The 26,870-nt window shown below is 41.5% G+C and overlaps 1 protein-coding gene across 2 annotated transcripts in view; it reads left to right on the plus strand.

The window, feature by feature from the left end:
- Positions 1–22,600, plus strand: part of ALDH1A2 (aldehyde dehydrogenase 1 family member A2) — a 73,365-nt gene extending 50,765 nt beyond the window's left edge. For both annotated transcript variants that reach the window (XM_032774117.1, XM_032774114.1), the window contains exons 8-13: positions 8,466–8,568; positions 12,049–12,233; positions 13,108–13,272; positions 13,724–13,881; positions 14,723–14,797; positions 20,327–22,600. In XM_032774117.1, coding sequence (XP_032630008.1) covers positions 8,466–8,568; positions 12,049–12,233; positions 13,108–13,272; positions 13,724–13,881; positions 14,723–14,797; positions 20,327–20,399 — 759 coding nt within the window. In that variant the 3' untranslated portion in view covers positions 20,400–22,600. The remainder of the gene's footprint in view (positions 1–8,465; positions 8,569–12,048; positions 12,234–13,107; positions 13,273–13,723; positions 13,882–14,722; positions 14,798–20,326) is intronic.
- The last annotated feature ends 4,270 nt before the right edge of the window (positions 22,601–26,870 follow it).

The raw sequence follows: 26,870 nt of genomic DNA on the forward strand, positions 1-26,870 counted from the left end.
GGAACACAGAGGCCAAGGCGCTGAGAGTTGAGAGGTTTGCTTCTGGAGACTAAGGAGTACAAAGCATATCAGACACGGAGGAAGGTCCTGTGGTGAGGATAAAGAAGGTGTTTGGAGGAGGCCTTGGGGAAGTAGCCCAGGGAGGTGTAGCTGTCACACAGCTGTTACAAGAGGCACTATAGACAGCTGCAAATCCATAGGGCCCTGGGCTGGAACCCAGAGTAGAGGGCGGGCCCGGGTCTCCCCAAACCTCCCAACTCCTGATCAGACACAGGAGGAGTTGATCCAGACTGTGGGGGAGATCACTGAGGTGAGCAAATCTGCCAATAAGCGCAGGACCCACCAAGGTAGAGGAGGAACTTTGTCACAACATATATATATCTTCCTACTGTATTTTCCACTGCATGCATCTGATGAAGTGGGTTTTAGCCCACGAAAGCTTATGCCCAAATAAATTTGTTTGTCTCTAAGGTGCCACAGGTACTCCTTATTCTTTATTCTCAAGTTTATATTTCAAATTGCCACATAAATTAATTATGTACTCAGCAGCATTGACTGAATCTCCATAATCTTCAGTGGAGCAGGTAATGCCTGGCCACAATGGAAAAGACAATGGATAGCTGGCATTCACAAGCCCCTCATCCAATCCTTCTGATGGCCTACATTCCCACTGGCTTCACCTCATAGAATCAAGGAACCATGAGGCAGACATTTTTGGAAGTGTGCCTTTCACAGGTCTTTATGTGGAAAGGGGGACATTTGTCCCTAACAGGAAGTTTAATTTAGATTAGAGAGGAGAAGAATCCATGCAGAACTTGCTATAGCACTTGAATCAATCAAAATATGATCTAGTCACTTTATGATGGCTCAGATGTTAGGTTTGTGATTGTTTTGTTGATCAGTTTGTACTCTCCGGTTTGTCTCTATTTCTGTCTGACTCTTGGGCACTTTGAGAATTGTTTTAAAATGTCACATGTGTGCAGAGTCCATCTTCCCTTCATGGGTGTAGTTTGGGGAGGCCAGGGGGTTTTGCCCCTCCCAAACTGCAAGCCTTGTGCAGGCATGGAATTTGCCTCCCCTATGCATGGCCCCTTTGGCCTGAGTGGAGCTGCCCCCACCCCAAATATAAAGTCAAACTATGCCTATGCTTCCCTTTCATCTTCCCATTCCATGAATAATGTTTTCCCTGATACTATCACTATTCCCTTCCCCTATACTGTTTCCTTCATGGCTCATCTCATGCACAAAACAGTGATCCTTCACCTCTTTCATCGCGCACACCACTTTGCAAGACAAACATACCTCCGTGGATCACCTCCTCTTCTAATCCCCCAATGCATGGTTCTCAATGGTTCATTAGGAAAAGTTCTCCAGATCATTGATGGTTTATGAACTACGCTTTGAGAATCAATACACTGAAGGAAAAAAATCATACTGAGCACAAGGTCCAGATTTGGAACATTTTGCCATGGTCTCTTTAGGTTTCAGCAGCGCTGTTGGCTTCTCTGCTTGCACTGGTTTATACTCTTCAACAGATTGCTTGATGGAAGGATTTTTAACAAGGTTGGTTGTTTTGATTAGGTACTTTTTAATGAACCAGACCCCAATTGTGTCCCTTCTCAATTACTGCAATCTTCTCCTCTCTGACCCCATTGACACCCTATTTCTCCCCCACCGCCCCGGTCAAATGTTAGCTGCCAAATGGGACCTTCCTCACCAATTGAGCTGACCATGTCACCACCTATTTGTATTCCCTCAGGGGCTCCCACTACTTTGAGTTTACAGGTCTCCTCCTTGCTTTCACAGCTCTTTGTGACTCCGCTCTTACCACCTACCTCATGGGTTTGGTTTCCTGTCATATTTCCCTCGCTCTCTCTGCCCGACCATTGGTGCCAATCCAGGGTGAAATCCTTGACCTGTTTGAAGCCAGTGGGAGCTTTGCCATTGACTTTGGTTGGGCCAGGATTTCACCCCAGTTGCCCTGTTTGTTTCACATAACCTTCTCTATTTTTTATATGCAACCCTCTGTTTGATTTCCTCACCATCTCACTACCTTATCCACATTTACATCCCTTTTAAAAATACAGTTCTCCCAGGAGGCCCACAAGGAATGATTATGTTAAAGTTACATACAATCAAATGATCTTTTAAAAAGTTAAGGTATCCCAAGCTCTGGTTTTCCCAGTGTGTCCCTGTACTTGCCTTTAGACTTTTAGTTCTTCAGGGCAGGAGATATCTTCATATTTTATCACTTTACAGGTCTCTGTAGGTTGTCAACACTAGATAATGCAATATTAATGGTGGACAGAAGTGAGAACTGAAGACTGATCCAAAAGCAACTTTAATGTTTTTTTCACCATATGGAATGGGGTCATGTATTAACTGAGCCATTATCACACAATTCTCTTCTCTTTCCCTATAGTAAAATGAACTGCTGCAGCCATTGTTTACAACAACATACATTCTTGTGAGGGGGCAACAATTTAAACATATCTCAAATGCAGAGCAGTAGTTCTTCCTCTTCCTAAGATCTTTTGATTCTTTAAAGACTAGTTCTCTAAATAGTGAGGGGGAAAGGGTTCAGAAAGGCAGAAAAGCTGTTATTGTACCTGCCAGCCAAATTCTGGAGCCACCAAAAATGCCTGTGTTATTGAACGCACTAAAATATTAACTTCATATTTAGAACCCACAACACATTGTACGTTCAAAAATGGAGGGGGTTGAGGCCAGGTTGAGAATCAGGCCCTCTATGTTACATTTACTAAACTAGTAATAGTATTATCATGATAAGATACTAACACAACTAATCCAATGTCTATGTGTATATAAAGTATGAGTTCTTGTAAGGACATATAGGACTAATAATATTATCTAATGAATCAAGGAAAAGGTATAGTACTGTAGTTGGTAAGTATCTAGTCAATAGAAGGATGAAAACAATACAATATAGATTAGAAATGTAGTGACAAGGGGAAGCTTTTAATATAAATTTGCATGTTGCTACATATTACCCAGCAGTTTTCTCAGCAAATGTTTAATGTATATCAATAACTTCTGTTGAAAAACAAATGTGTTGCCTCCAAATCTGAACTGGTTTGCAACTCCATCCAGTTTTTACATGCTCTCAAGATGATAGGAATCACAGATAGCATGCTAAACATTTGAAGCACTGGCCAACAAGAAATGTGTATTAGGTGGCTGGTTTCCATGCTGTTCAAGCTAAACCCCATTAAAAAGCAGACAGAGTAACTCAGATTAAAGATATGATTCAGTTCTATGTTCATGCAGTTATGTGCATAAGTCAAATAAATATTCAATAAATGGGTTTGGATGCCTATGTAAACACAAGGTCCATAAACAACTTCAATAAAACCCAACAAAGTGTTCTGCATTTTGTTTGGCAGAGTGTTTTCTTTATGCAGTTAGATTAACAAACCATGATCTCATCATTAGTCAACAAGATACTAGAGAGACCATCAAAGCAAGCTACAGGAGAGTCAAGATTGATTCATGCCAAACAAATGTTTGTAGCTAACAGCTGTATTACCATTGATTCTAATTTACTCAGCAGGATTCTCCTTTCATTTCCTAAGTGAGATGAATGTCATGATGCATGATATAGACAGCATGTCTACCTACTGCATGAGTAATGAGGTGTGTCAGCTCTCTTGTATCATAAAATATTTCCTTGTTTTTGGATCTTCTTGAAGGATTATGTCCTGATTTTTCTTCCACTAACAATAAAATTCTTAGAGGCTGTGTGTTCCACTGAAATGTCCAATATAGGGTGGTTTTGGGAAGGATATATTATAACTCATTCATAATTTAGCTTAAGCCCTCTTGATAATTTTTGTCACTCATTCTGCTGGGCAACTTGTGCTTCCTGAATGACTAGGATACCTGAAATAAAACCATTCTTTTTTCTTTCCTTATTGCATTTGGTAGAAAGCTAGGAAGTTGTCCTTCTTCCAGATGTGAAATAAGGACACATACCAAAAGCTGCTCTTGTCCACTTTAGGATTGTGAAGTTCACTAATCTTTGCTGGTCTGAGAACAGTCCCCAAGGTCACTTTAGAAGCAGAGTACTTCATGTGGTCAAACAGTGTTATACTGAGTGATCTGGAGACAATCTGGAACCAAAGTTCACACAAAATGAGCAACATCTCTTAAAGGTTTTGTCCAAAAATCCCACTGAATTCTTTTACCTCAGAAGTTTAAAGAGATAAACTGACCCTGCTGTGTGAATCTAAGGATTATAGATAGTGCTTACTTGATTCTTAGACCACTAAACAGCCTCAAAACATCGAGAGGTTCAGGTCAGAGAAGCACCTGAACATTCAAATGCACTATTCAGGACTGGAGTGGAAACCTCACAGGACTAGGGCATTGTTTTGGTTTTTGTGATGGGGGAAGAGGTTTTGAGATTTCCAGGGCTTTAGTAAGATTAGAAATTACTGCTTTTCTTGTATGATTTTGAAATTTCCACTTCTGTCTGGAATCAGAAAGCACAGAGGCAGATGAAAATAAAATTTAATGGGTGCAATAGCTTACCCAAAACCTAACCCTCTAAAAGAATCTGGGTAAAGTTTTGTGTCCCATCCCAAACTGGTTTGCACACTCCTATTTAATATATGACTAGATGAATCTCTTCTGGTAAGAAAGATTGAGCATTCAAAAACAAAAAACAAAGCAATCTATTGAATGCTTCTGTCAATTATTTAATTAATACAAAGAAAACAGCAATCAGTTTAATAATTTAACACTTTTAGGGACTGCAATTCAAGTAGCTGTTTCGAACAGAGGTGTCCTGTACAGCTGGGTGTCCCATTCCCCCCCGGCCCCCCAACCACCCACCACCACCCCTCACCCCACATAACAGATTGTTTTCTTCAAGATGAGCCAAATTACATCTACCCACACTCTCCATGCAGTTTACAGGGTTATGGTACTTCACAACTTATCCAGGGATACTCCTGATATCTATCTTGCTGCCTATTCCAAACAAGGATGGGGAGTTGAGGTTTTCTGTGCCAACATTCCTGCTGATTAATCAGCTCAACTCCATTATCTGTGGGGGAGTCCTCGTTTCCAAAGTTTCCTCGCTGCCTGTTGGAGGTTCACAGATATAGCTAAGAGACACCACAGGGAACATGAACTAAAGGCTATCACTTATCCCTTGGTAACTCTCGCTGTGGATGAAGAGAGAAATGAAAAAGGCTCCTTTTCTCAATAACTAATCACAGCCCCAGTACCCTCCTTAAGGCTCCCCTCATGCCATGAGTGCACAGAGCACCATACGGGCTGAACAAAATGCCAGTGCTTACTAGCAGCATGCCCCATAGTAAGCGGCTTTGTGCCTTACCCCCCCATAAGCGTGAATTTATTCCCAGTGTTAAGGCTGAAGTGAGACTCTCTGTTAAGCTTATACTTGGAACGTTGACAACCTCTGTATATTAAAGACAACACATTTCCAAATTAGGACCATGGTCTCCAGCCCCTTTGGACCTATAACATTTGGCAACCAGGGCCGGATTTCCAATTAGGCACAATAGACACGTGCCTAGAGGCACCGGCATTCTCAGGGTTCCTTAAAGTTAAAAGAGGGTTAAAAGTTTCATTTTTGTACTGAAAACATTGGGGTGCTGAAGATGCTGTGCCTAGGGGCGTGTAAGGTGTAAATCCAGCCCTGTTGGCAACCACTTGTTTTGCCAGGTGTTTTAATCTTTTTTGTTAACTAGTCACAAATATTGTGATATTAAAATGGAAACAGGGTGTGTGTGTGGCATATTCTGCTTTTTGTCTGTATTGTGATTTTGGGGTGGAACTAATTAATTATTGGTCTTTCGAAGAGGGAGGCTGAAGACATAAGGCTGCAGAGTGCCATTGGCTAGCACCAACTATAATGGCCAGGCTCTAGCTGATTTTCAAATGTACATTTCATAACAGTTTGGGAGATGTTGGGATTTCTAAGCGACGAGTTAAACATAGTCAGTGTGGCCTGGCTGTCAGTCACACATAGTGGTAAAATCAGCTCCAATTAAGGGGATATGTAAGGAATTTCATGATAATGTCAGCACTCCATTTCATCATTATAGAGGTAAAGAAAAGATACTGAAGTTAATTTATTTTTTAAAAATCCACAGTCAAACTTGATAGTGGCATTGCCAGATACCCAGTTAATCACTGAGTTACAGGGAAGGCTGATAATTCCCTAATTATCCTGTGGGTTTTTTTCTTTGTTTTTTCTGGTGGGGGCCCTGGGTTCTATTTCATTTGCTTTATGATTACTCCAGTGCTGGCTTAATTTTCTCCAGAAGACTGACATTAATTCTGCAGGTCAGCTTCTCTCCCATTAACCCCTTAATGCTGGCACTCACAATCACCTGGCCCTGTGTACAGAAGTTTAACATTGAGAAATATCAACAGCTAGGTCCTGCAGCACAATGAAAGCGTAGATGAAAGTTCAGCTGCTGATGGGAGTTTTGCACAAGGAAAGACTAATTTCTAATGGCTGGAGAGAAGGATTGGGAATCAAAATGCATGTGTTCATGTGTGTCAGCCAGCTACTGACTTGCGGTGTGACCGTGGGCGTGTAATTTAGACCCAGATTCTCATAGGCTTTTAGGCATCTAATTCCTTAGTTGCCTAAATACTTTTGAGGAGCTCAGCCTTTGGCCCTAATTCAGCAAAGCACTTAAGAACATGCTTAAGTGTATCCCTTTTCAGCAGAGTACTGAACCCTGTACTCATGTTTTACTATATCAGGGCCTTAATCTCCCCGTGACTGTTTCCCAAACCTACAAAATGGGCATAATAATACAGTGTGAACAATGGAAACCATGCAGAAATCTGGTTAAACTAGTTATTGGGGATTTCCCCAGCCCAGGGGAATCTCCAGGAAACACAGAGCAGGTGTTACCAGCTCCATGCTACGCAACCCTTCTGACATTGGCATAGGTAGCATGTCATAGGTATGCCTAGCAGAAGGTGGGGGTGGCCAGGCTGGTGCTGCACTTTATTGATCCTCATCTGCAGAATCATCTCTTAGGGCTGCTCCAGACTACACCAGGGGCTGCATTTGCTTCCAATGGCCCCTAGGATTGAGAAGGAGCAAAGGGATCTCAAAACCACTTTTGACTCCCACCCTTACTACCTGTTCTAGCTGTGGTGCAGCTTAGTATCTGGCCTGGTATGTGTGCACTGTATTTTGCCTGTGCAATCCTTCTGTAACTACTGTATGCTGTTAATCCTATATATAATGCAGCTAATTTTAAGATAATGTGATATTCTCTGGTTTATAATTTCACTCTTCAAATTAGTTTAATTCTTTGGGGACTAAAAATTGAATGTTTGAGAGGGTGTGTGTATATATATATATATATACACACACACACACACACACACACATTCCTCAGAACTTATTTGGCTTACAGTCTGGAAAATGTCAGTGTTTAGAGCAGATTGCAATAAATTACAATACAATTAAAGTAATCGTATTACTAATTGCTGTACTGTATAAAAGAAGCATGATGGTGCTTATTACTAAAGAAGAACTTAATGGATTCTGCACTAGTACAAGTGATCTTTTTTCAATATCAACAGAAAGCTGTCAGCCTAAACCTCTTGTTAATGGTATAGAAAACCCTTTGCACTTACTCCATATAGAATTAAAAAACTGGCTTGTGTAAGAAGTCATTCCAGTTACACAGATTTCAGCTTAATTCTCCTATTGATCCTGGCAATAAAAAGACAGAAGAAAACGATCACTAAGCCAGGCTTTTCCCCAGCTCCAAAATGTACGCTGCCATGCCCAGTCTCGTTCAAGAAAGTTTATTTTCTTAAGAGAAGCCAGCAGACGAACACAAAAAAAGTCTTTTAAGTCATTCCTTAGCCTTAGGCTTCAGGGCCCCCCCGCCTCTTACCCTGAGGGGTCTCTGGTGCTCCTGGCAGTTTCCCAGTTTCAGTCAGCTCTGCTCCCTTCCTGGAGCAGCAGCCCCAAGCCACCTGACCCCTTGCCCTAGAGACCCAGTACCCAAGTTAGCTCTACTCCACATAACTTCTTTGCCCCTGCCCACCGCTGCCACCATCCAAAATGCCCTTCATGGGCCCAGCTGTAGCCCAGCTTTCTTTAATTAGCTGGATTGGACTCACCGGCTGTGGTCCAGAGGCATTAGGCTTGGCTTAGTCTATCCCTAGGGACTAGCTACCCTGTGAGTGACAAGAACCCAAACCCATTTCAGCACAGCTATTGAAGGGGCATGCCTATTAACAGGTTTGTCCCATGTCTTGGCCACCCTCCAGTTCTGGGAAAGGCCTGGGAAGTTGTCTCTTTCTTACATGAATCTGTGGATTTGAAGAACCTGCTGGATTATTTAATAGCTATGTCCCACTGATATCCAGAGCTTGCTAGTGCAGTTAACTGTATGATGGCATAGTGTGTAAAATGTTTCTCCATTTCCTTTCAGGTTGGGAAGCTGATTCAAGAAGCAGCTGGAAGGAGTAATTTGAAGAGAGTAACTCTGGAGCTGGGAGGGAAGAGCCCCAACATCATTTTTGCAGATGCTGATTGTAAGTAAGCACTTACACATTCTCCTTAAATCTGACAATGAGAATACAATCCATGCAGTATTCCTTTTGCTATGTGATTTGATTGTATATTTTACACTCCTCATGAACTTCTTAATTTGCAGTATGCTGCAGAATTGTGCATTAACAAAACATAACTGCCTTTGTCAGAGCCTCAGAGGGTAGCTGGAGGTTTGGCAGCTAGGTAAGGTGTGTGCAGCTGAGAGAACGTAAGAATGGCCATACTGGGTCAGACCAAATGTCTATCCAGCCCAATATCCTGTCTTCTGACAGTGGCCAATGCCAGATGCCCCAGAGGGAATGAACAGAACAGGCAATCATCGAGTGATCCAGCCCCTCTTGCCCACTCTGGCGTACGTGTACTAGGCCAGATATTTAGGAGTTTTGGCACCTTAGAAGTTCCAGGCAGCATTTTAGGATTGTGGGATTAGGGGCGGCTCTAGCTTTTTTGCCGCCCCAAGCACGGCAGGCAGGCTGCCTTCGGCGGCTTGCCTGCGGGACGTCTCCGGTCCTGCAGCTTCGGCATACTCGCCACTGAATTGCCACCAAGTCTGTGGGACTGGCGGACCTCCCACAGGCAAGCCGCCAAAGGCTGCCTGACTGCCGCCTCGCAGGGATCAGCAGGGCACCCCCTCCCCCCCGCAGCTTGCTGCCTCAGGCACATACTTGCTGCGCTGGTGCCTGGAGCCACCGCTGTGTGGGATAAGCACATTAGTTGGAAGTTTCTGCTAAAATGATCAGCAATTAAGTAGTTAAAGTGTTGACATTTAAATTGTTCAGCAGGAGGTTTTGAAGTTAACACCTTATTATAATGAATGGGTCAGTTCACACCTTGCTTTGAGCTATTGTTTCAGGCTGCTGTTCAGACACACTGCACTCATTGCACTTTTGAAAAGTTTTCTTTGGCTTTGTCTACATTGACAAAAATACACACACCCTGAAAGACCAAAGTTCTGTCGATGAAAAGCATCAGAGTGAACAGCGCTTTATCTGCATAAGCGCTCCCCTGCCGACAAAGCTACCACCACTTCTTGGGAGTGGAGAGCAGCTACACTGCATGGCTTTTAGCAGCACAGCTATAGTGGCACAGCTGTGCTGCTAAAAGGTGCGTAGTGTAGACAAAGCCTTTGCAACCATAGGGGCTAGAAATTTAGGGTTTTTAACTAAACAAGAGAAAGCAGTGCCACATGCCGATCAACAGGATACAATCCTATGTCCACTTTCAAAGCTTTCAGATAGGCTCTGCAAGATTAGGATAAAGTTGAAGAACTCTCAACTACAGAGAGCTAATTGGTATGTGGAAAAGTTACCAGCTCTACTGATACACAGTACTTATACAACTACAGTTATCCTGGTATAAATCCTGTGTGGACACACTTATTCAGGTAGAAGAATGGCTTTTATCACGTTAATCACTGTCCCAAGTGACAAACTACAGTGGCATAAGGGCATCCACATAGAGAGTTTACCATGTAACTATAACTGTTTCAATCCACACCTTAGATCGGGGTTGGCAACCTTTCAGAAGTAGTGTGCCAAGTCTTCATTTATTCACTCTAATTTAAGGTTTCGCGTGCCAGTAATACATTTTAACGTTTTTAGAAGGTCTCTGTCTATAAGTCTATACTATATAACTAAACTATTGTTGTGTGTAAAGTAAATAAGGTTTTTTTTAAATGTTTAAGAAGCTTCATTTAAAATTAAATTAAAATGCAGAGCCCCTCGGACTGGTGGCCAGGACCCAGGCAGTGTGAGTGCCACTGTAAATCAGCTCGCGTGCCGCCTTTGGCACACGTACCATAGGTTGCCTATCCCTGCCTTAGATTATACCACCAAAAAAGTTCCAGTGCAGACAAGGCCTCAAGTCTTGCTATGCACAGACTTTCACTGATTTAACTCAACCAGTGCAAACCCATTTACGGACACCCTTATGTTGCTTTGAGAAGTTTAATTTGAATTATTTAATGCTATTCCTATAAAGCTATTTCTACAAAAAAGCTAAATTGAAATAAGTGATTCAAACTGAAATTGTCCACGTACTTTTTACAACCAGTTTAACTAATGTGGCTGAAATCACATCTTAAATTGAAGCAGGTGCCACTAGGCATGTAGACAAAACTTGACAGAATTTTCCTGGATTGGGACAAATTGTTCTGCCAAAAGCTTTGTGATTTTAGGTAACCTGAAACAAGCAGCCAAAATATTAATTAATCCATCTCTACAATTAACACCCTTCAACAGTTGTCCAGTTCTTGCTCAAAGCTACAGTTTTCACAGACAATTGTCAGGCGACAACTTGTTTTCCTTCCAAGCACTTATTACAGATCTCATATGCTATAAATCTTTCAAGAGCTTCTTTCCCTTCTTTCCCCTATATTCTGCTTGTCCTACAGAGAAATTTAAATATAAAGTACAGTTATGTTCACAGTGTATCATACAAAACAGAGGATCAATAGCAGGTTTGGTCTCCTTGCAAATCTACTGCTAGTACCCAACCTGAGATTTTAAGACACTAGTTAAACATTGAAGAGATTTTGCTGGCTGTTACAAAGGAACTGTTTAATCTGTTTACAGAACAACGTGTGTGAAAGTTTGCTGACAGCGTGGCAAAGCCATAGAAACTATACTGTTCTTTGAAAAGCCACAAGAGGATGGTTACAGCCCTTCAGAGCGCAAAACTATGTTAAGAAAAGAAAAAGGAAATCAGTTAACCAGTTCTAAATGCTATTGTTCTCAATCTTTGTGGATTCTTCCTGGGAGAATTTGAATGAGTTTCAGGAAAACAGTCTGAATTACTTTTTCAAGATGATGGCGACAAGGAAACACATTTGACATGTTTCTTAGACAGGGTTTTCAAGGATGTTCTGAAAATAAAGCATTGTTGTTGTTTTTTAAATCCCCAAATTGATCATAATCTACACCAAATTCAAAGTTCTGCAACTGACGGGGGGTAATGGCTACCTTGTTAGACATTACTGCTTAATAAGGTGGTATTTTTAATCTTTATAGAGGCACATGAAATACTATGAGGGCCAAATTCTGTTCTAGGAATCTGTTGCTCCCAAATAACCAAGGGTGCAATTTTTGTCCCTATATACCTGATTTTCCTCCCACTGGTGTACAGGAGTAACTCCACGGAAGTCACCAGCATTTCAGTAATGTCAAACCTCATGTAAATGAGAGAAAAATTACACCCTAATAGTCTATAGCATTTGATCTCTTAAACTTAAAACACATATTGTGTACCATGTTTTCACTGGGATTGTTACATAAAATAAAATGAATCCTCATGTATAGGACCATACCGGAGTAATGTGTTTTTAATTTTTTTTTAAAACCAAATCCTGTAATTCTGCTATGAAGTTATAAAAACTTAACACTAAATAATATGTCTGATGCTGGCTACAATAGCAGTGTGTGAATTACTTCTCACAGCAGTGTGTGGCTGTCTTGGTTTTGTAGTGGACTATGCTGTGGAACAAGCTCACCAGGGGGTCTTCTTCAATCAAGGACAATGTTGCACTGCAGGCTCGCGGATTTACGTGGAAGAGTCAATCTACGAGGAATTTGTTAGAAGAAGTGTTGAACGTGCCAAGAGAAGAGTAGTGGGGAGTCCTTTTGACCCAACTACGGAACAAGGTCCCCAGGTAACGAGTAATGCATCAGCTCTTCATGTCACATGGGCAGTCCATAGAGAGTATGGTGGTGCCTGTTTAGCACTGAGGTTCTCGTTCAAACCACAGCATGTTTTGTGGCCAATGAATGCATGACTTGTTGTGGTACACAGGGATTGAAATAACAAGCATTTTAAAAAGTATAGTTCCAAAGGGGCCAACCTTATCTGCTGCAGTGCAGAAGTAGGTCTCTCGCCCTTCATGAAAAGTCACATTCGCATTATATTTGAGCATACTGGCAAATTCTACAAAGTGTGCTTCATAGAATTAAAGGTAGATTCTGTCCTTAAATCTACACTGTGAACCTCCAAGCTATGAGCACATGTAATGGAGAGGCAGACTCCCAGAAGCCTCTGCTCTACGCTGTCGTCCTTCAAAAAGTTCATAGTGCCATAATTGTTTGTGATTGTTGATCTCCAAAAAGGGGTGAGTTTTGAACAAAAATTAGGCAGATTTGGAAAAATATCTAAATTGCACTAAAAATTACCTATAAATACCTAATTGTAATTAACGCCCCCTGGTTGGGTCATTTGTAGGACATCTGGACCTAAAGGCATGACCCATCTACCAACTGAACAAAAGGCTCAGCTTCATTAGCTGGAAAGCAATAGCAGACTTATTAGCCTCGATATGTGGGCCAGCCACTATGGCGGGACAAAAACCATACAGGGTTAATTTGGGTTACACTATTCTTTGAGATGGGGAAGTCAATAGGAGTTGCAGGTATTTAGTACCTCTCAAGTTTGAGCCAAAGTGAGCATTTGTGAGCATATCTCAGACTCATTCTGGTTTGTAGTCGAGAGTACTATCAAGCAGTAGAACTAACACGGCTTTTTCAACCTTTAAGATTGATAAGAAACAGTATAACAAGATCCTGGAACTTATCCAAAGTGGCATTACTGAAGGTGCAAAACTCGAATGTGGAGGTAAAGGACTAGGAAGAAAGGGTTTCTTCATTGAACCTACGGTGTTTTCCAATGTAACAGATGACATGCGGATTGCCAAGGAAGAGGTATCCACAGATTTCCTTTCTGGGGCACAATCATCATAAATTTGTGTCTAAACAGGATTTATTTTATTTTATTTATTTGAGGATATGAAAGTCTTAGAGTTGGAATTTACTGCTGTAAATGGAATATGGGTCTTGTTGGGCAATGGTGTGCGTCTCAATACCCTTTAGAGGTAGAGAAGCTCTCAGCAGCTGTTTGGGTAAAGAATCTGTCTTAGCCAAGTTCCAGAGCTGATAAAAGAGAAAAGAAAGTGGATGGGATTCGTTGAGTGGATGCTCTTCCTAGGGCTCTGCTTTGGGAAAGCTCACACAGTTTTGCAGGGAGCTGGTGCCGCTAATAAATATTCCTTTTGGAATTGGTAAAGAGTAAAACAGGAAAAGGGAGACAGCTGGAAAAAATGGGGATTTTTATCCCAAAGCTGTTTTACAAATTAACCATTTATTTCTGTTGCAGATCTTTGGGCCTGTTCAAGAAATACTGAGATTTAAAACAATGGATGAAGTTATAGAGAGAGCCAACAATTCAGATTTTGGACTGGTAGCTGCTGTCTTTACAAATGACATAAACAAGGCCCTGACAGTCTCATCAGCAATGCAAGCTGGGACAGTCTGGTAAGGCAGCAGTCACCATGCATTCCTGCTGTTGGAGATAAGGAGTTTGACTCACCATTGTGCCACCCTAGTTTTCCACCCTTTCCCAGGCCCAATCTAGATATCTACTAACCGGAGAGGTAAAAGTGTTTTATCATCACCCCGCCCAGTTTACTTGTGTTTTGTGCCTTCCCCCATCTTCTTTAGATTGTAAACTCAGCCGCTGGCATGCTGGTAGGCACTGCTGAAAACAAATAATAGGAAATCATCGTCATCATCCTAATAAAATAAAAATAATGTCCTGTGTTGTTTTCAGAATGGAGGAACCCTGTTAGATTTTTCTGATGAACACACCAATAATAATGCAGTTGCTGATGTTAAAGTACATACATCAAGAAAACAACAGGCACCCACTGTCCCTAATCCTTAGGGACTGACAAGCTCCATTTCTGAGGGTTAACAACAGCATGTAATTTGATACGTCAGAACTGGATAAACTAAAGAGCCCAGAGGAAATCAGGTGGAAAAAGACAATTTCAAATCTAATAGCAAAATGTTACAAGGTGGCATGGAGGTTTGTTACTGAAGCTGAATTCAAGCTACTTTACTTTTTCCATCAACATGTGAGAAGCTGACCCTGCTCCCTTTCGAAGACAATGGGAGTTATGTCATTGTCTGCACAGGGAGCAGGATTATGCTCATAAAAGATAAACTGCTTATGTTTCTTTTAATATGATTGAAGTTACTTAGTTACTACAAATAGTTGGCTAGTGTCCTTACTTCTATGAGTTTAGTCCTCCCAACTGGATTCCCAAATACATAACTGACAATGCGCCAGATTTAGCTCCTTTTCTTTTGACAGGATAAATTGTTACAATGCCTTAAATGCCCAGAGTCCTTTTGGAGGGTTCAAAATGTCTGGCAATGGGAGAGAAATGTAAGTATCATATTGTTGTCTTCTAAACTTTGCTCAGATAAATAAGTAAGGAAACATTAGTGAATTTTTAGCATGAAAATGATAGAGATAGTCATGTACCACCCTGATGAGCATGGTATGAGAAGACAGGGATCAGGGGTGGCTCCAGGCCCCGGCATGCCAAGCACATGCTTGGGGCGGCGTGCTGCGGGGGGCACTCTGCCGGTTGCTGGGAGGGCGGCAGGCAGGCTGCCTTTGGCAGCATGCCTGCGGGAGGTCCACCAGAGCCATGGGACCGGCGACCGGCAGAGCACCCCCCGCGGCATGCCGCCGTGCTTGGGGTGGCGAAATGTCTAGAACCGCCCCTGACAGGGATACTCATGTCTTGGTTGTATATACATTTGGCTTGCATGGCCCTATTATTTTTCCCTTGGAGATTTTGGAACAGCAAGGTGACTTAGCGGGACTGTCTTCTCATTCCTAAAGAGAATGGAAGTTTCCAAATATCGCCCTGATCCAGGAGATTTTTCCTCAGACATATTAACTGGCAATTTTCTGGGAAGATTCCCATGTTGTCATTCTTCTGCCATATTGCTTGCTTTCCTAGCTGTAACTCTTTGTATTCTTTCTGTCTCCACTGTTGTTTGCCACAGTTCCCAATACTGGACCACCTGCTTGTAATTAAAGTGCTATTTATCTCTTCCAGATTTAACAACGTTAAATGAAATCAGACCTACACTAACGTGATTCTATTAACACTTCCTAAAAAAAATCCCCCTTCTGTTATGGAATATCTCTCTTCTTTCCTAATTCAGTTGGAAGTAAATGGCAGATCTCTTGGAGTGGAATCCCACCCTTAATCTTCTTCTTACCATACCTAGTTTAACATCCTACCTGTATTAAACCCTCATGGAAATAGCAAGATATTTTATCAATTGTGTATGCAGCAGATTTGATTATGTTTTTGTTAATATATATGTATAATAGGCAAAATCCTGTGCAGAGGGCACGTGAACCACTTAAGTCCCATTTAATCCCTGAAAATAGCTTGTGGCTGACTATACATTCAGCAGTAAAATCAAAATAAGGTCAAATATTTCAAACTAAATATGGTGAAGTAGATTCTGATCCATAAAATGGGCTCTATGCAGATAGATATATCTTCCCTTGTTAAGAACCACTTAGCAGAACTCATTCATGAGTCAGACTGTTCTCAGGATACCTATGCCTACACTGAATGTGCTGCAGCTGGGCTGCAGAAGCGCTGAAGTGTAGACAGGGGTTCTTCCATCACCTTAATAAATCCATCTCTCAACCCCTGGGGCTTAGGTTGACTTAATTACATCACACAGGGTGTGAAAATTTTCAAGGCTCTGAGTAGTTAAGCCAACCTAACAGTGTAGTGTAGATCAGCCCTCGAACTGGCTAATTCTTATAATTGTGAAAATATTCCAAAAACACTGAGCACAATAGAGCACACTTTGTAGTACCTTTATTGAATGGGACGACCTGTGAGAGTAAGGATATTCATGTGTACCTAGAGGAAGATTTGGAGCACACAAAGGGCAGTTGCATAACCCAACCTTTACTGAAAATCAATGGGAGTTGGGCACTTGATTCCCATTCGTGCCTTTGAAAATCTCTCCCACAGAAAATAATGTTTAGATCTGATGTAATATTTGTCTCCCCCAAGAAAAGACACCTGATGACAACTCCGCTGTGAGTTATCTTTCTAGGCATTTAAGAATCATCTGACCAGGGTCCATCATGTCTTTTATTCTCTCTCCCCACCCCATGTGCACACACGCACACACACATTTTACCGCAAAGTCAAGGTTTCAATGTTAAAATCACAAAGTCAAGGAATGAAAACAGTGAAGGTTCTAACAATGTTAATTTTTCTATGTTGCGCATCCATGTGTTTTACTGCACAAACCGTAGTAAGCTTCACATGTTATTAGAAAAATAGAACTAGGAAACATATTATATAATGTGCATCACAACTGAGTTAATATTATATTAGAGTTAGGTAATAACCGTGTCACCTTAATGTTGCATTAGCAAGATTTGATTTAGGCCTTGCATTTCATTTCCTAAATTTCTCCACTATTTTTTCATAGGTAGGAAAGAGTGAAAATCAACACTCGAGGGCTGCTACACCAGTTTTACACTCACTTTGCACAGGTGTACCTGATGACACAAAGTGAAAAGCTGTGGAGAATCAGACCTTACATACATATGAGATTCAGGTCTATTGTCTACTAAGGCTGCCCCTTTACAATGCTCTGGAAGCGTAAAGAGGCCTTAAAGTGGTCTTAAGTTACCGTTACATTCCTATTAAGGCCCCTTTACACCACCAGAGTGCTGTGAAGGTGACCTCTTGTAAATGAGAATCAGGCTCATCATATTTAGTATGGCCAAATTAAATTAAAATGACCCAAAGAAAGACTTTCTGATTTCAGTCCAAACTTTCCCGAAGGAAGTTCAGTTCTACTTCAGCCTCATTGTCTATCATTGAGTTAATTTGTAAAGTCTAGATTGAGCTTTTCAGCTTGGTCCTGCTTACAGGGCAATGCCCAGCTGCACTGCTCAGAAGGATCCAAGAAGGAATATCCCTGGGTCATAGTTCCTTTCCTGATTGTCTCTTGTTCTTCGGGGGAGGGAGAGAGGGAGCATACATTATTTCACCCATTTTTGGAGTGTAGCTTACTTCCACCCTCAAACCTGATCAGCTGATAGATGGGAATGGAATGATGGCTCTGACCACTCCCTGAGCATTGACTCCTCCATTTCCCCTTTGCAAAAATTGGGTGTGCAACAACAACTGTCTCCTTGGTTAGGCCTACACGTGGCCATGCACTGGGGCTTCCTTCCTGCTCCGTACTCTCCTGTATGGCTATATTAGAGGTAGGGACAATCAAGATAAGGTTATAAAGGGGCATCAACTTCCTGGTAGCTCTAGGACTCCTCACGTTTGTCTACCTTCTCAAGTTCAAAACAGAAAAGGGAAAAAAAAAGGTTGTGAAGGCCCATATCACTCCCCCCGCCCCCACTGTTTTGTTTGCTAGACCAGAACAAGACAGCGGCTGGCAATTGTGGTATATAAAGGCTCTGGATTCTATTCTGGCTTGGTTAACTATTGACTCAAAAATGTGTCCAAGGGGTATTTGCAGCCAAGTTTCAGCCCTACTGAATCAAGCAGAAATTTTCACACAGAGTGACTTATTAGCATTAGTTCTTCAGCTCCATGGAGCTCTCTGTGACAGCCTCTACTGAGCCTTTGGAGAATGGCTCTGTGGCTCAGCTAAGTTTGATAAATGTTTTGGTCATTGTGCAGAAGACAAATCTGGGGACTTTCTGTTGCAAGTTGTGGGAGTTTGTCCAATTGAATGTGCAACTTAATTGTGAAGAATCCTCATTAGTTCATTTCTCTTCCTATACTTAGTTTCTATTAATTCATACAATGCTGACTGAAACATCAGTCTGACTGAGTTAAATATCAACTGGCTAAGTCAGGTGTAAGCTTTACTGTGCCAACAGGCATGTTGGAAGGGTTTCAAAACTGCAGGCGGGGTGAAATGACCTGATAAATATCAACATCTCTGCACAAATGAATTAACACTCCAAAGGGAGGTCAGAAGGGTCTCCCCCCGGGGAAACATTTGGGTGTAAAAATGTACACTTTGGAAGTAAATTCAGAACAGGCTATGAAACATCAGTAGCATACCCAAGGGTTTTATAGTGGACAGCCTCTGAATAATAACCCCCCTCCCTCTTTTGAAAGCAACATTTATTAAAAGGGGGGTTCAGGAGAGTCCCCCTGGAATTTTCTTAATGGTGCAATTTAGGATTCCATTCTGCGCTCTTGCATAAGGAAGAAGGGAAGATCCAAATGCCAAACAAACTCACATGAAGTGCAGTTACAGGAATTCTCTAGGTTTTATCCTTACAGATAAGGAAACTAAACTCAGTGCAGCCTCTTGCAGGGAGAAAAAGGGTCTAAACAAGGAGCAAATGCCTTTATGCCTGGAGAGCCTATGTGTGAGACTTCTAGTACCAAGCCAGGTCAAAAAGATGCTCAGCTCATGAACTTAGATTGTAAACTCTCAGGGGCAAAGCCTATTTTTGTGTCTCAACACAAGAGGCCCCCAATTCCATGACTGCAATGCTAATATCAAATAATGACTTGTCAGTCACCCCAAATGTATGGAGAGGAAAGGAAACGAGCTGTTCCTGAGAGAGAAAAGGATTAGAGTCAGGGCTGGCGCTACCATTTAGGCGACCTAGGCAATGGCATAGGGAGCCAGAATTTTTGGGGGGTGCTATTTTACCGGGGGAGGAGGGGGCAGCACGCAGGTCCGGTGGACCTAACGCAGTCATGCTGGCGGACGGTCCGCTGCTGGAAAGGCTCCGGTGGAGCTGCCGCAGTCATTTCAGCGGGCGGTCCACTGGTCTAAAGGCTCCGGCGGACCTACCACAGTCATGCCTGCGGCAGGTTCACCGGAGCCTTTAGATCAGCGGACCGCCCGCCGAAATGATTGCGGCAGCTCCACCGGAGCCTTTCCAGCAGCGGACCGTCCACCGGGATGACTGCGGTAGGTCCACCGGATCTGCGGGGGGGGCGGCGAAATGGCCGTCCGCCTAGGGCGTCAGAAACCCTGGCACCGCTCCTGATTAGAGTCATGCAGTGTCCACGCTAGAGACTTAGCAGAATTGCCCAAGAGAGGAGCTGGGCCAGAGCCAGTTACAGAAGAATCTATCACCAATAGCTTAATCTCCATATTTCCCAAGTAGTGGATGTAGCCAGCAGTATCCAAACCCAGGTAGATGAGAGTAACTAAACTTTAAGAGCTTATAGGCTCAGTTAAGTGTCATTGTGCCAGGGCTAAAAGGGTTTCTGGCTACTGGACATCTGGGTAGGTTGAACTCTGGAGTGGAGTACGTGCTAATGCCCTAAATTCCTGCTGCTAGGTATTTCCTCAGTCTCAGCCTCTGTAACTGCTGCTACCACCCTCTCTACTCATTGGACAGGAACTAGCAGGGATAGAAGACAGGCAGGTCAGGGTTGAACACAGCTCTAGTTTAGGGATATGAATAGTTCCATTTTCCTGCCATTCATTCCTTGACTTCTCTTTGTAGAGTGCTAACACAGGTGCCAGTTGTGCTGTTTGTTCTTGGCATGTGGCTATTTTTCCTCCAGAACCTGGAAGGGATGGAGACCATCAATTCATTTTGCATGGCTCCATCAATGGACAGTGGGTGCTTCTAGTCACTATTATCCTAGACAGGATTCATAGTGGCTCCACACCTCATTACCAAACCCTGGAGCCATCCATACTCTTCCTTTCTCAAACTGGGACTTGACAGTCAGTGGTTTTAGAAGATAAAATGAACCTTAATCCAGTGTTAAATACACAATATAACAATGCAACTGAGCTTTGGTGTTCAAGTTATATCATGACTTCATCAAGTAACCTTCTACTACATATTATGGCTGGATAAGGAACTAATGCATGGACATGAGTTGATAGGCTACAATTTGTTTTCTAGGGGTGAATGTGGACTGAGAGAATATTCTGAAGTTAAAACTGTGACAATAAAGATTCCTCAAAAGAATTCCTAAGAAGATGAAGGAGCATGTTGTGCAGAACAACATGTGATGCCACCCTCAATATTCCTTATGGGACCAGCACTCAGGAATAAAAAGTGTTGTTATGCAGTATATATTTAAGATATTAAGTTACAACATATATACCAGGCACATAATTGCATACAAAATGCAAACCAACTCTGTATTGTTTCATAGCACTCCACTGGGAAACCCCCCCTCCCACTTTTTTGTAAATCAAATCATGCAGCAAGAGTTAAAATTGCAATTGGATACTATTTAATAACTGTACTACTACAAATCTGTTAGTTACACACACAACAATCCTTTGCATACATATGCAAAAAAGGGAAGTTGTTTTAAAATCATTTTTTCAAACAAGGCTGGACTGGGCTGATATTCTTATACGGTGCTTTGCTACAGATCTCATTTGGAGGCCACCATTTTAGCCATACACAACTGACCAAGTATCACTGATGTTCTTTAATAACCAAAAGTGAACTATTTTGAATTGGAGCCAGCCAATATGGTATATTGGCAACTTTGCAATCAGTATGATATTTTGAAATGGTTAGACTTGAGGGAACTAATTTATTGTATGAATTACTACATTTGGAAGGATTCTAGTTAGCAATGAGGTTTGGTTTCCATGAACACACAGAGATGATCTGATATTCATAGTGCATCTTAACAGTTATTTTATGTCTTATTATAGGTACCAGCTCACTTATAAGATTTTTATAAAGTTTTCCCATCCTCCCACAAGTGCATGGCTGGATGGGCAGGAGATGCCAAAGGCTATACAGAACTAATTCAGCTTTCTAGCCCACCACCTCCCGCCGCGTGCCATGAAATATCTGCATAGACTGACTCTGCAGGCTCCTTGGCCAGCAAACGACTCGTGATTACAGCAGATGTTTCAACTTTGGCACGTTGGGAAACTGTGATGTATTCATTAGCGCTGGAAAAACCCGCCCGACAAGCTTGATTTTACAAAAAGATGGCTTGCCATCCTCACCCTGCCGGTGAGCCCCAGAAAAGCTTAATTGCTGCTAGTGGACTTTTCATTGATTACACTTGTGTTTTGACACAGCACCAGAATAAGAGCAAGCCTATTTAAAAGTGAGACGTTTACAGTACACTGCCACACCCGATGGTTCCAGAATCCCTCCTGATTCCCAGTTAACAAACTGAACATAAACTCATCAGTCTTTGTCTTTTTCTTCTTTCCAGCTGCAGAGTAACACTCAAGAGCCAGTTTGGGGGGGCCAGGGAGGGGGCGGAGTGTTTTATGTTAACAACATTTATTTAAAAGTACAGTAAATATCCTACTGTAGGTACATTATGTGGAGTGTAAGGACAGAATTATAGCCTCATGTGTTTAACAGTTTGTTTCCTAACCATAGGCCAAGGTGCTGAGCACTCTGGGCCCAATCCAGCAAATCATTTAGGCACTTACTTAACTTTTACGTATTGACTTTGGAGGGGTATGCCTGTGGGTGAAGTTAAGCCTGTCCTTAAATGCTTTGCTGAGTCAGGACCCAAGTGCCCAGCATCTTCCGGCACTGAACCCCAAATGCATTTTGTATTTATAATTCATGCCATTTCCTGTGTGTGGTTTTTACGTACTATGTAACATGCTGTTATTCACAAGTGACAGTACATTCACAAACAGAGCTGAAACCAAGTATTCCTGAGTTGTTACATGTGAATGTCATGTACTCCTACTGTAGCGTATGCCAGAGTAAAATAAACATACAGCAAATAACAAATTAGTTATCTTTTTAACTGCAGTATAAAATGTGAAAAAGGAGATTTTATTTCTTTTCTGCTATTTACTTAAAAACAAAACAAAAACAAAAAAAGAAAAGAAAAGAAACCTGTGCTAGCAATAAGCATTTATATTGTGTATTCTTCTGTATTATTTGTGTGTTTTGTATGTCTCTGTGTTATTTCAATTAAATTCAGGTAAATAATATACAGCTGCCATTTCCCCCCCCCCAACTTTTGTCACTGTTGCTACATTTGATGTACATGAGTTTGTGAAAACACTTTTTTGAACAATGTACCATCTGCATGTAGTCAACAAAACATTTTTTCCAATCCCTGCAAGTCTTTGTTACAGTTTATCATGTATATAGTTATGTTATTAAAAAAAGTAAAAGGATATGAAATATTTTCTATGAAGTTTTCCATTAAAAAGGTTTAGAGAAAGATTTTGTAGCCTGCGAGAGTTCTTTGTTGTTGATGGAGCCAGGAGGGAAAAAAGCATTACATTAGTGAAGGGACTGCTCTCACAGTAGCTTTATTTTCATTTGCAAAAGTGAATGAAGTAAATGGCCAATTATGTTTTTTGGAATATTTTTGCAGCTGTATAGAAAAAAAACCCTGTGAATTGTGGATCCAGGTCACAGCCAAAGTTCATCCTCGCCCTCTGTGCTCATAAAGTTTAGCTATCGGTGACAGTCTGAAATCATTTGAACCAGTGGGGCATCCTTGCAAACTGTTGCATCGCAGCTTGAGTTTTGGATAAAGTTTTTAAAAAAATGATGATGACTTTACTTTCCCAATGAGTCACAGATACAAATAAATTAACACCACAATCACTTATGGACTGATATTCCATTGGCCTTTAGTCTCTAAAGCCAAAAGGGCAGTTTGAATGTCACAGCACTTCACAAGCAGTAGAGTTTGCATTCTATGGTATGTACAACTCCCCCACAAACAATTGGACAATCCCTTAAATTCCTCACATATTTTCATTGCCCAGACCAGTGCCCATGTTTTGAAAAATTGCCTATTTTGCTAAAATAAAATAGATATGGTTACATCACATGGCTTGGCAGAATTCAATTTTTGTTTTTTTAAAAATAATTTTGATGTACCATATCAATGTTTTTTTAAGCTTTTTAATCAATTTAAATTTTCACATTTGTGCAAAATTATGGGTTTAAGCATTTTTTTTCAAAGCAATTTAAATTCACGGTTGTGGGAAATTCCAGGGAGGAGGTCAGACAATAATTACTTAATCTCACAGTAGATATTAAAAGTCAACAAGTTAAAAATTTAACTGTTAAAACACAAATTGTCAACATCACATATCAACAGCTATAAAGTAACGATCCTTAACTCAAATGGTAACAAGTTTGCAAGCAGCATTTTTCTTACTCTACATAGCTGTAAATTTTTATCATGATCAATGGAAATATTTTTTCAGTTTGTGTGTGTGTACAGTGAAATCGACATTTCCTGACACTGAGCAATAAAAATTGAATCCCTCCACACCTAACAATTGAGAATACCTAGACTAAACAGAAAATACTGGGGTAATGTGATTTATTTAAATATATTTTTAAGGGTGACCATTATACACAGGGAACCTCTAATAGGATAGGAAAAGAGGAACCACTTGATGGGGAAGTTGTTTTATTGGAATAGCAACTAAATTGCAATATGAGAGAAAAGGACACAGTTATTGACAAATACTGGGAATCAGGAATGTTTTTAAATGTTGCAGGGCTTCATTTCCACTTACTTCAGTAGGTAAGCTGCAATAAGTTCCCATGGACATACATATGGACAGTCAACACTTTCCGCTGTATCTCCGTATTGATGTGTGTTCTGTTAAGCTAACTATAGCAGCATTCTGACTGTACTGTGCAGCCACAAATTGCTCACACAAGCAATGGAAAGTTGGTGTAAAGAAAAACAGAGTAGGGCCCAATCCTGTACCACTGATACCAATGGAAGTTTTGCCATTCAACATCACTGTGTGCAGAATCCAATCCATGTAGCCCTTAATTAAAACAAGCTAAACTAACAAATGCCAAATGAGCACTGGTGCCTGCCAGAACAGTGAGAGTAAACACATTACCACACATACTATACTGCAGAAATGCTTAGTTTTAAAAGCTGCGCAGTCAGAATTTGGAAATGATTTTGGCATTTCCATGCATAGATCTTTGGGAGGAGGCTATAAGATGAGGAACGCATACTCCCCCGCCCCGCCCCGAGGTTTCCACACACACTAACTGAGTGGTGACAATATTTTAATGGAAGTGACAATTTTAACAATGCACTGTTAGTATGGATATAGACAGTATCTACCACTAAGACAGTCCCTGTCTCAAAGAGCTTAAATAGCTACAGGGGAAATGGTGCCACAGCAAGATGAAGTGACTGCCCTAAGGGCACAGCAGCAGATCAGTGGCTGAGCTGAGAACAGGTCTCCTGAGCAATGAAGAGGGACATTAGAGAGGGGGAAAAACATACGGAGAAAGATTTTTTTTTTTAATAAAAGCTAAATATGTTTAGCATGCCAGACATAAAATCATAAACAAATACTTGAAGGACGTAACCGCTGCAAAGGAAGAGGAATTACATGGTACACATAGGGGTCTATGTAGAAATGATTTAGTCTGACTACCAGCACATATTTTCTAAAGAGTGAACTACAGGCTCCTGTGGATTGCCTCCCAAGGAAGAGCATGGAAGCCCCAGCACAGGCCTTTTAAAATTGACCTGGAGTATTGCATTGGACAATGTACCATATGGGAGAAACCTCAGCTGGCAGGCAGGGGAACTGGCCAGACCAGCCAGCATCTCTAACTTAATGTCATTCTTTACATTTGTGCACCCCATCACCCACTCTAGAAGGTAAGCTATCTCTGAGCATGCCACCTAAGTAGCCACTATAGTGTATTTCATAGGCCTGATTTACTTTGGACTCACAGCTGTATACATCCACTGTCGCCACTGATGTAAAGTTGGCCTAAGTGAAGAACCAGGACCACTATTGACATCATCTTTGTATCTGGCATTTACATTAATATTTGTAGGGTTATGTAACATGTAAATCAAAAGTTAAGTGATACAAAACTACCCTGTGCATTATACTATGATCAGCTGCTCCCGTGTGAGGCTGTGACTCGGGCGCTGCCAAGCAACAAACAAAAAAAAAGTACTTGTCCACATTTCAGCGGCTGTTTCCAAACACATTGTTTCTGTTGTGCTGGGATCTTAGTTGTGACACTAGCTGTAATGCCCAAGGGTTCTTGCTGGAGACATTCTGGGTGGGTAAAGGAGAAATGAAGTTTGTGTCACTAATATAGTTCCCAGAATGTTGTTGTAATTTTCCTGTTTTCTGTTAATTAAAAATACTGTGCTATTTTGAGGCTGGGTTTCATGTGCACAGCTTCCCTAATGGGGCCTGCTAAATAAACCTAGGTTTTGCAACAGACGACCTCACCAGGCAGGAGTTGCTGAAGAGGCTGTGCGTGTCGCCTGCTGCAGCATTCTAAAAGAGTGTTTGTGCTGCTGGCAGGCAGTGTGTTGCCAGGATAGCTCACACATAATGCATTTGCACATCAAATGAAGCTGGCCTGCTCTAAGAGCATGGGAAAGGCCTGTGTGGAACGGCATGTGTCCTACTTCCTAAACATGTATATTTTACACTTTGCACTTGGTTATTGGCCAGATTTAAAGTACTGCAAGTTCCGCTAAGCTTGTCGTTTTGCCTTTGAAGTGGAACTGTTTGGATAATGTTTCCTTTGGCCATTTATCTATGTAGCAAAGCTGGAACCAAAAACCCAGCTGTATTGGCCACTTTAAATGTGAGATCCTTTTAAAGTATCAAGAAAACACACACAAAATTTGACCATTTTTCAAGACCTTGCTTAGCCACCATCCTTTACCCCTGCCAATAGCCTAGTGTTATTACCAAATGTGCTTATAGCAACTCATTTCTAATGTGGCTTTTCCTGCTGTTTGGAAAAGTGCACAGCTGCATGCAGATTTCAGACAGAAATTGAAACCAGAAAGACAGTTGTGTGCAGCATGACAAATTCGCTGTCCTACAAAACTGAAACAAAACAGATTCCATTGACTCCCGCAACAAATGGAAAAGGTGGCAGTGGGTAAGCCTCCCCACATTTTTGTTTGATCCTATTGAATCTATGAGATGGGGCTGGAATTCTCAAGAGAGCAGGATGTCTCATGAGGTTTCTGCTACTTCCTGCTTTGAATTGGGCCAAAATATGATAGAAATAGCCTCTCTCTCAGTCTTTTGGCACTTTTGTTCCATTCCCAACTGTAACCCAGCAGTACAGAGTGTGGCAAACAACAATTAATAATACACAAAGTTAGCCATGGGTATTTAAACCTCACAAAGGTTCAGTGTAAGTTTTAGATGAAGAGAGGATGGCAGGGAATTGTAAAGCAAACATTTTATTTTCAGGAATTTACATACTGGGGACTATGACCAAAGCATTTGTATTGTATCTGTTGGGCAGACACTGAACTGGGGCACACAGTTCTTTTCTGTGGCTCTTTTCTGCTTACTTCATGACTAGGGCTTTTAGGGCATATTTTGATAATAAACTGATGTACACCTAACCCAGGCCATGACAGCTGGGGGAATAATCACGTTGCCAATTCTGTTACTCTCAGACACACAAAGGTCTAGCAGAGCTACCACGTAGCCTTCAG

The sequence above is a fragment of the Chelonoidis abingdonii genome, chromosome 9 (genome assembly GCF_003597395.2).
Source record: "Chelonoidis abingdonii isolate Lonesome George chromosome 9, CheloAbing_2.0, whole genome shotgun sequence".
NCBI lineage: Eukaryota > Metazoa > Chordata > Testudines > Testudinidae > Chelonoidis > Chelonoidis abingdonii.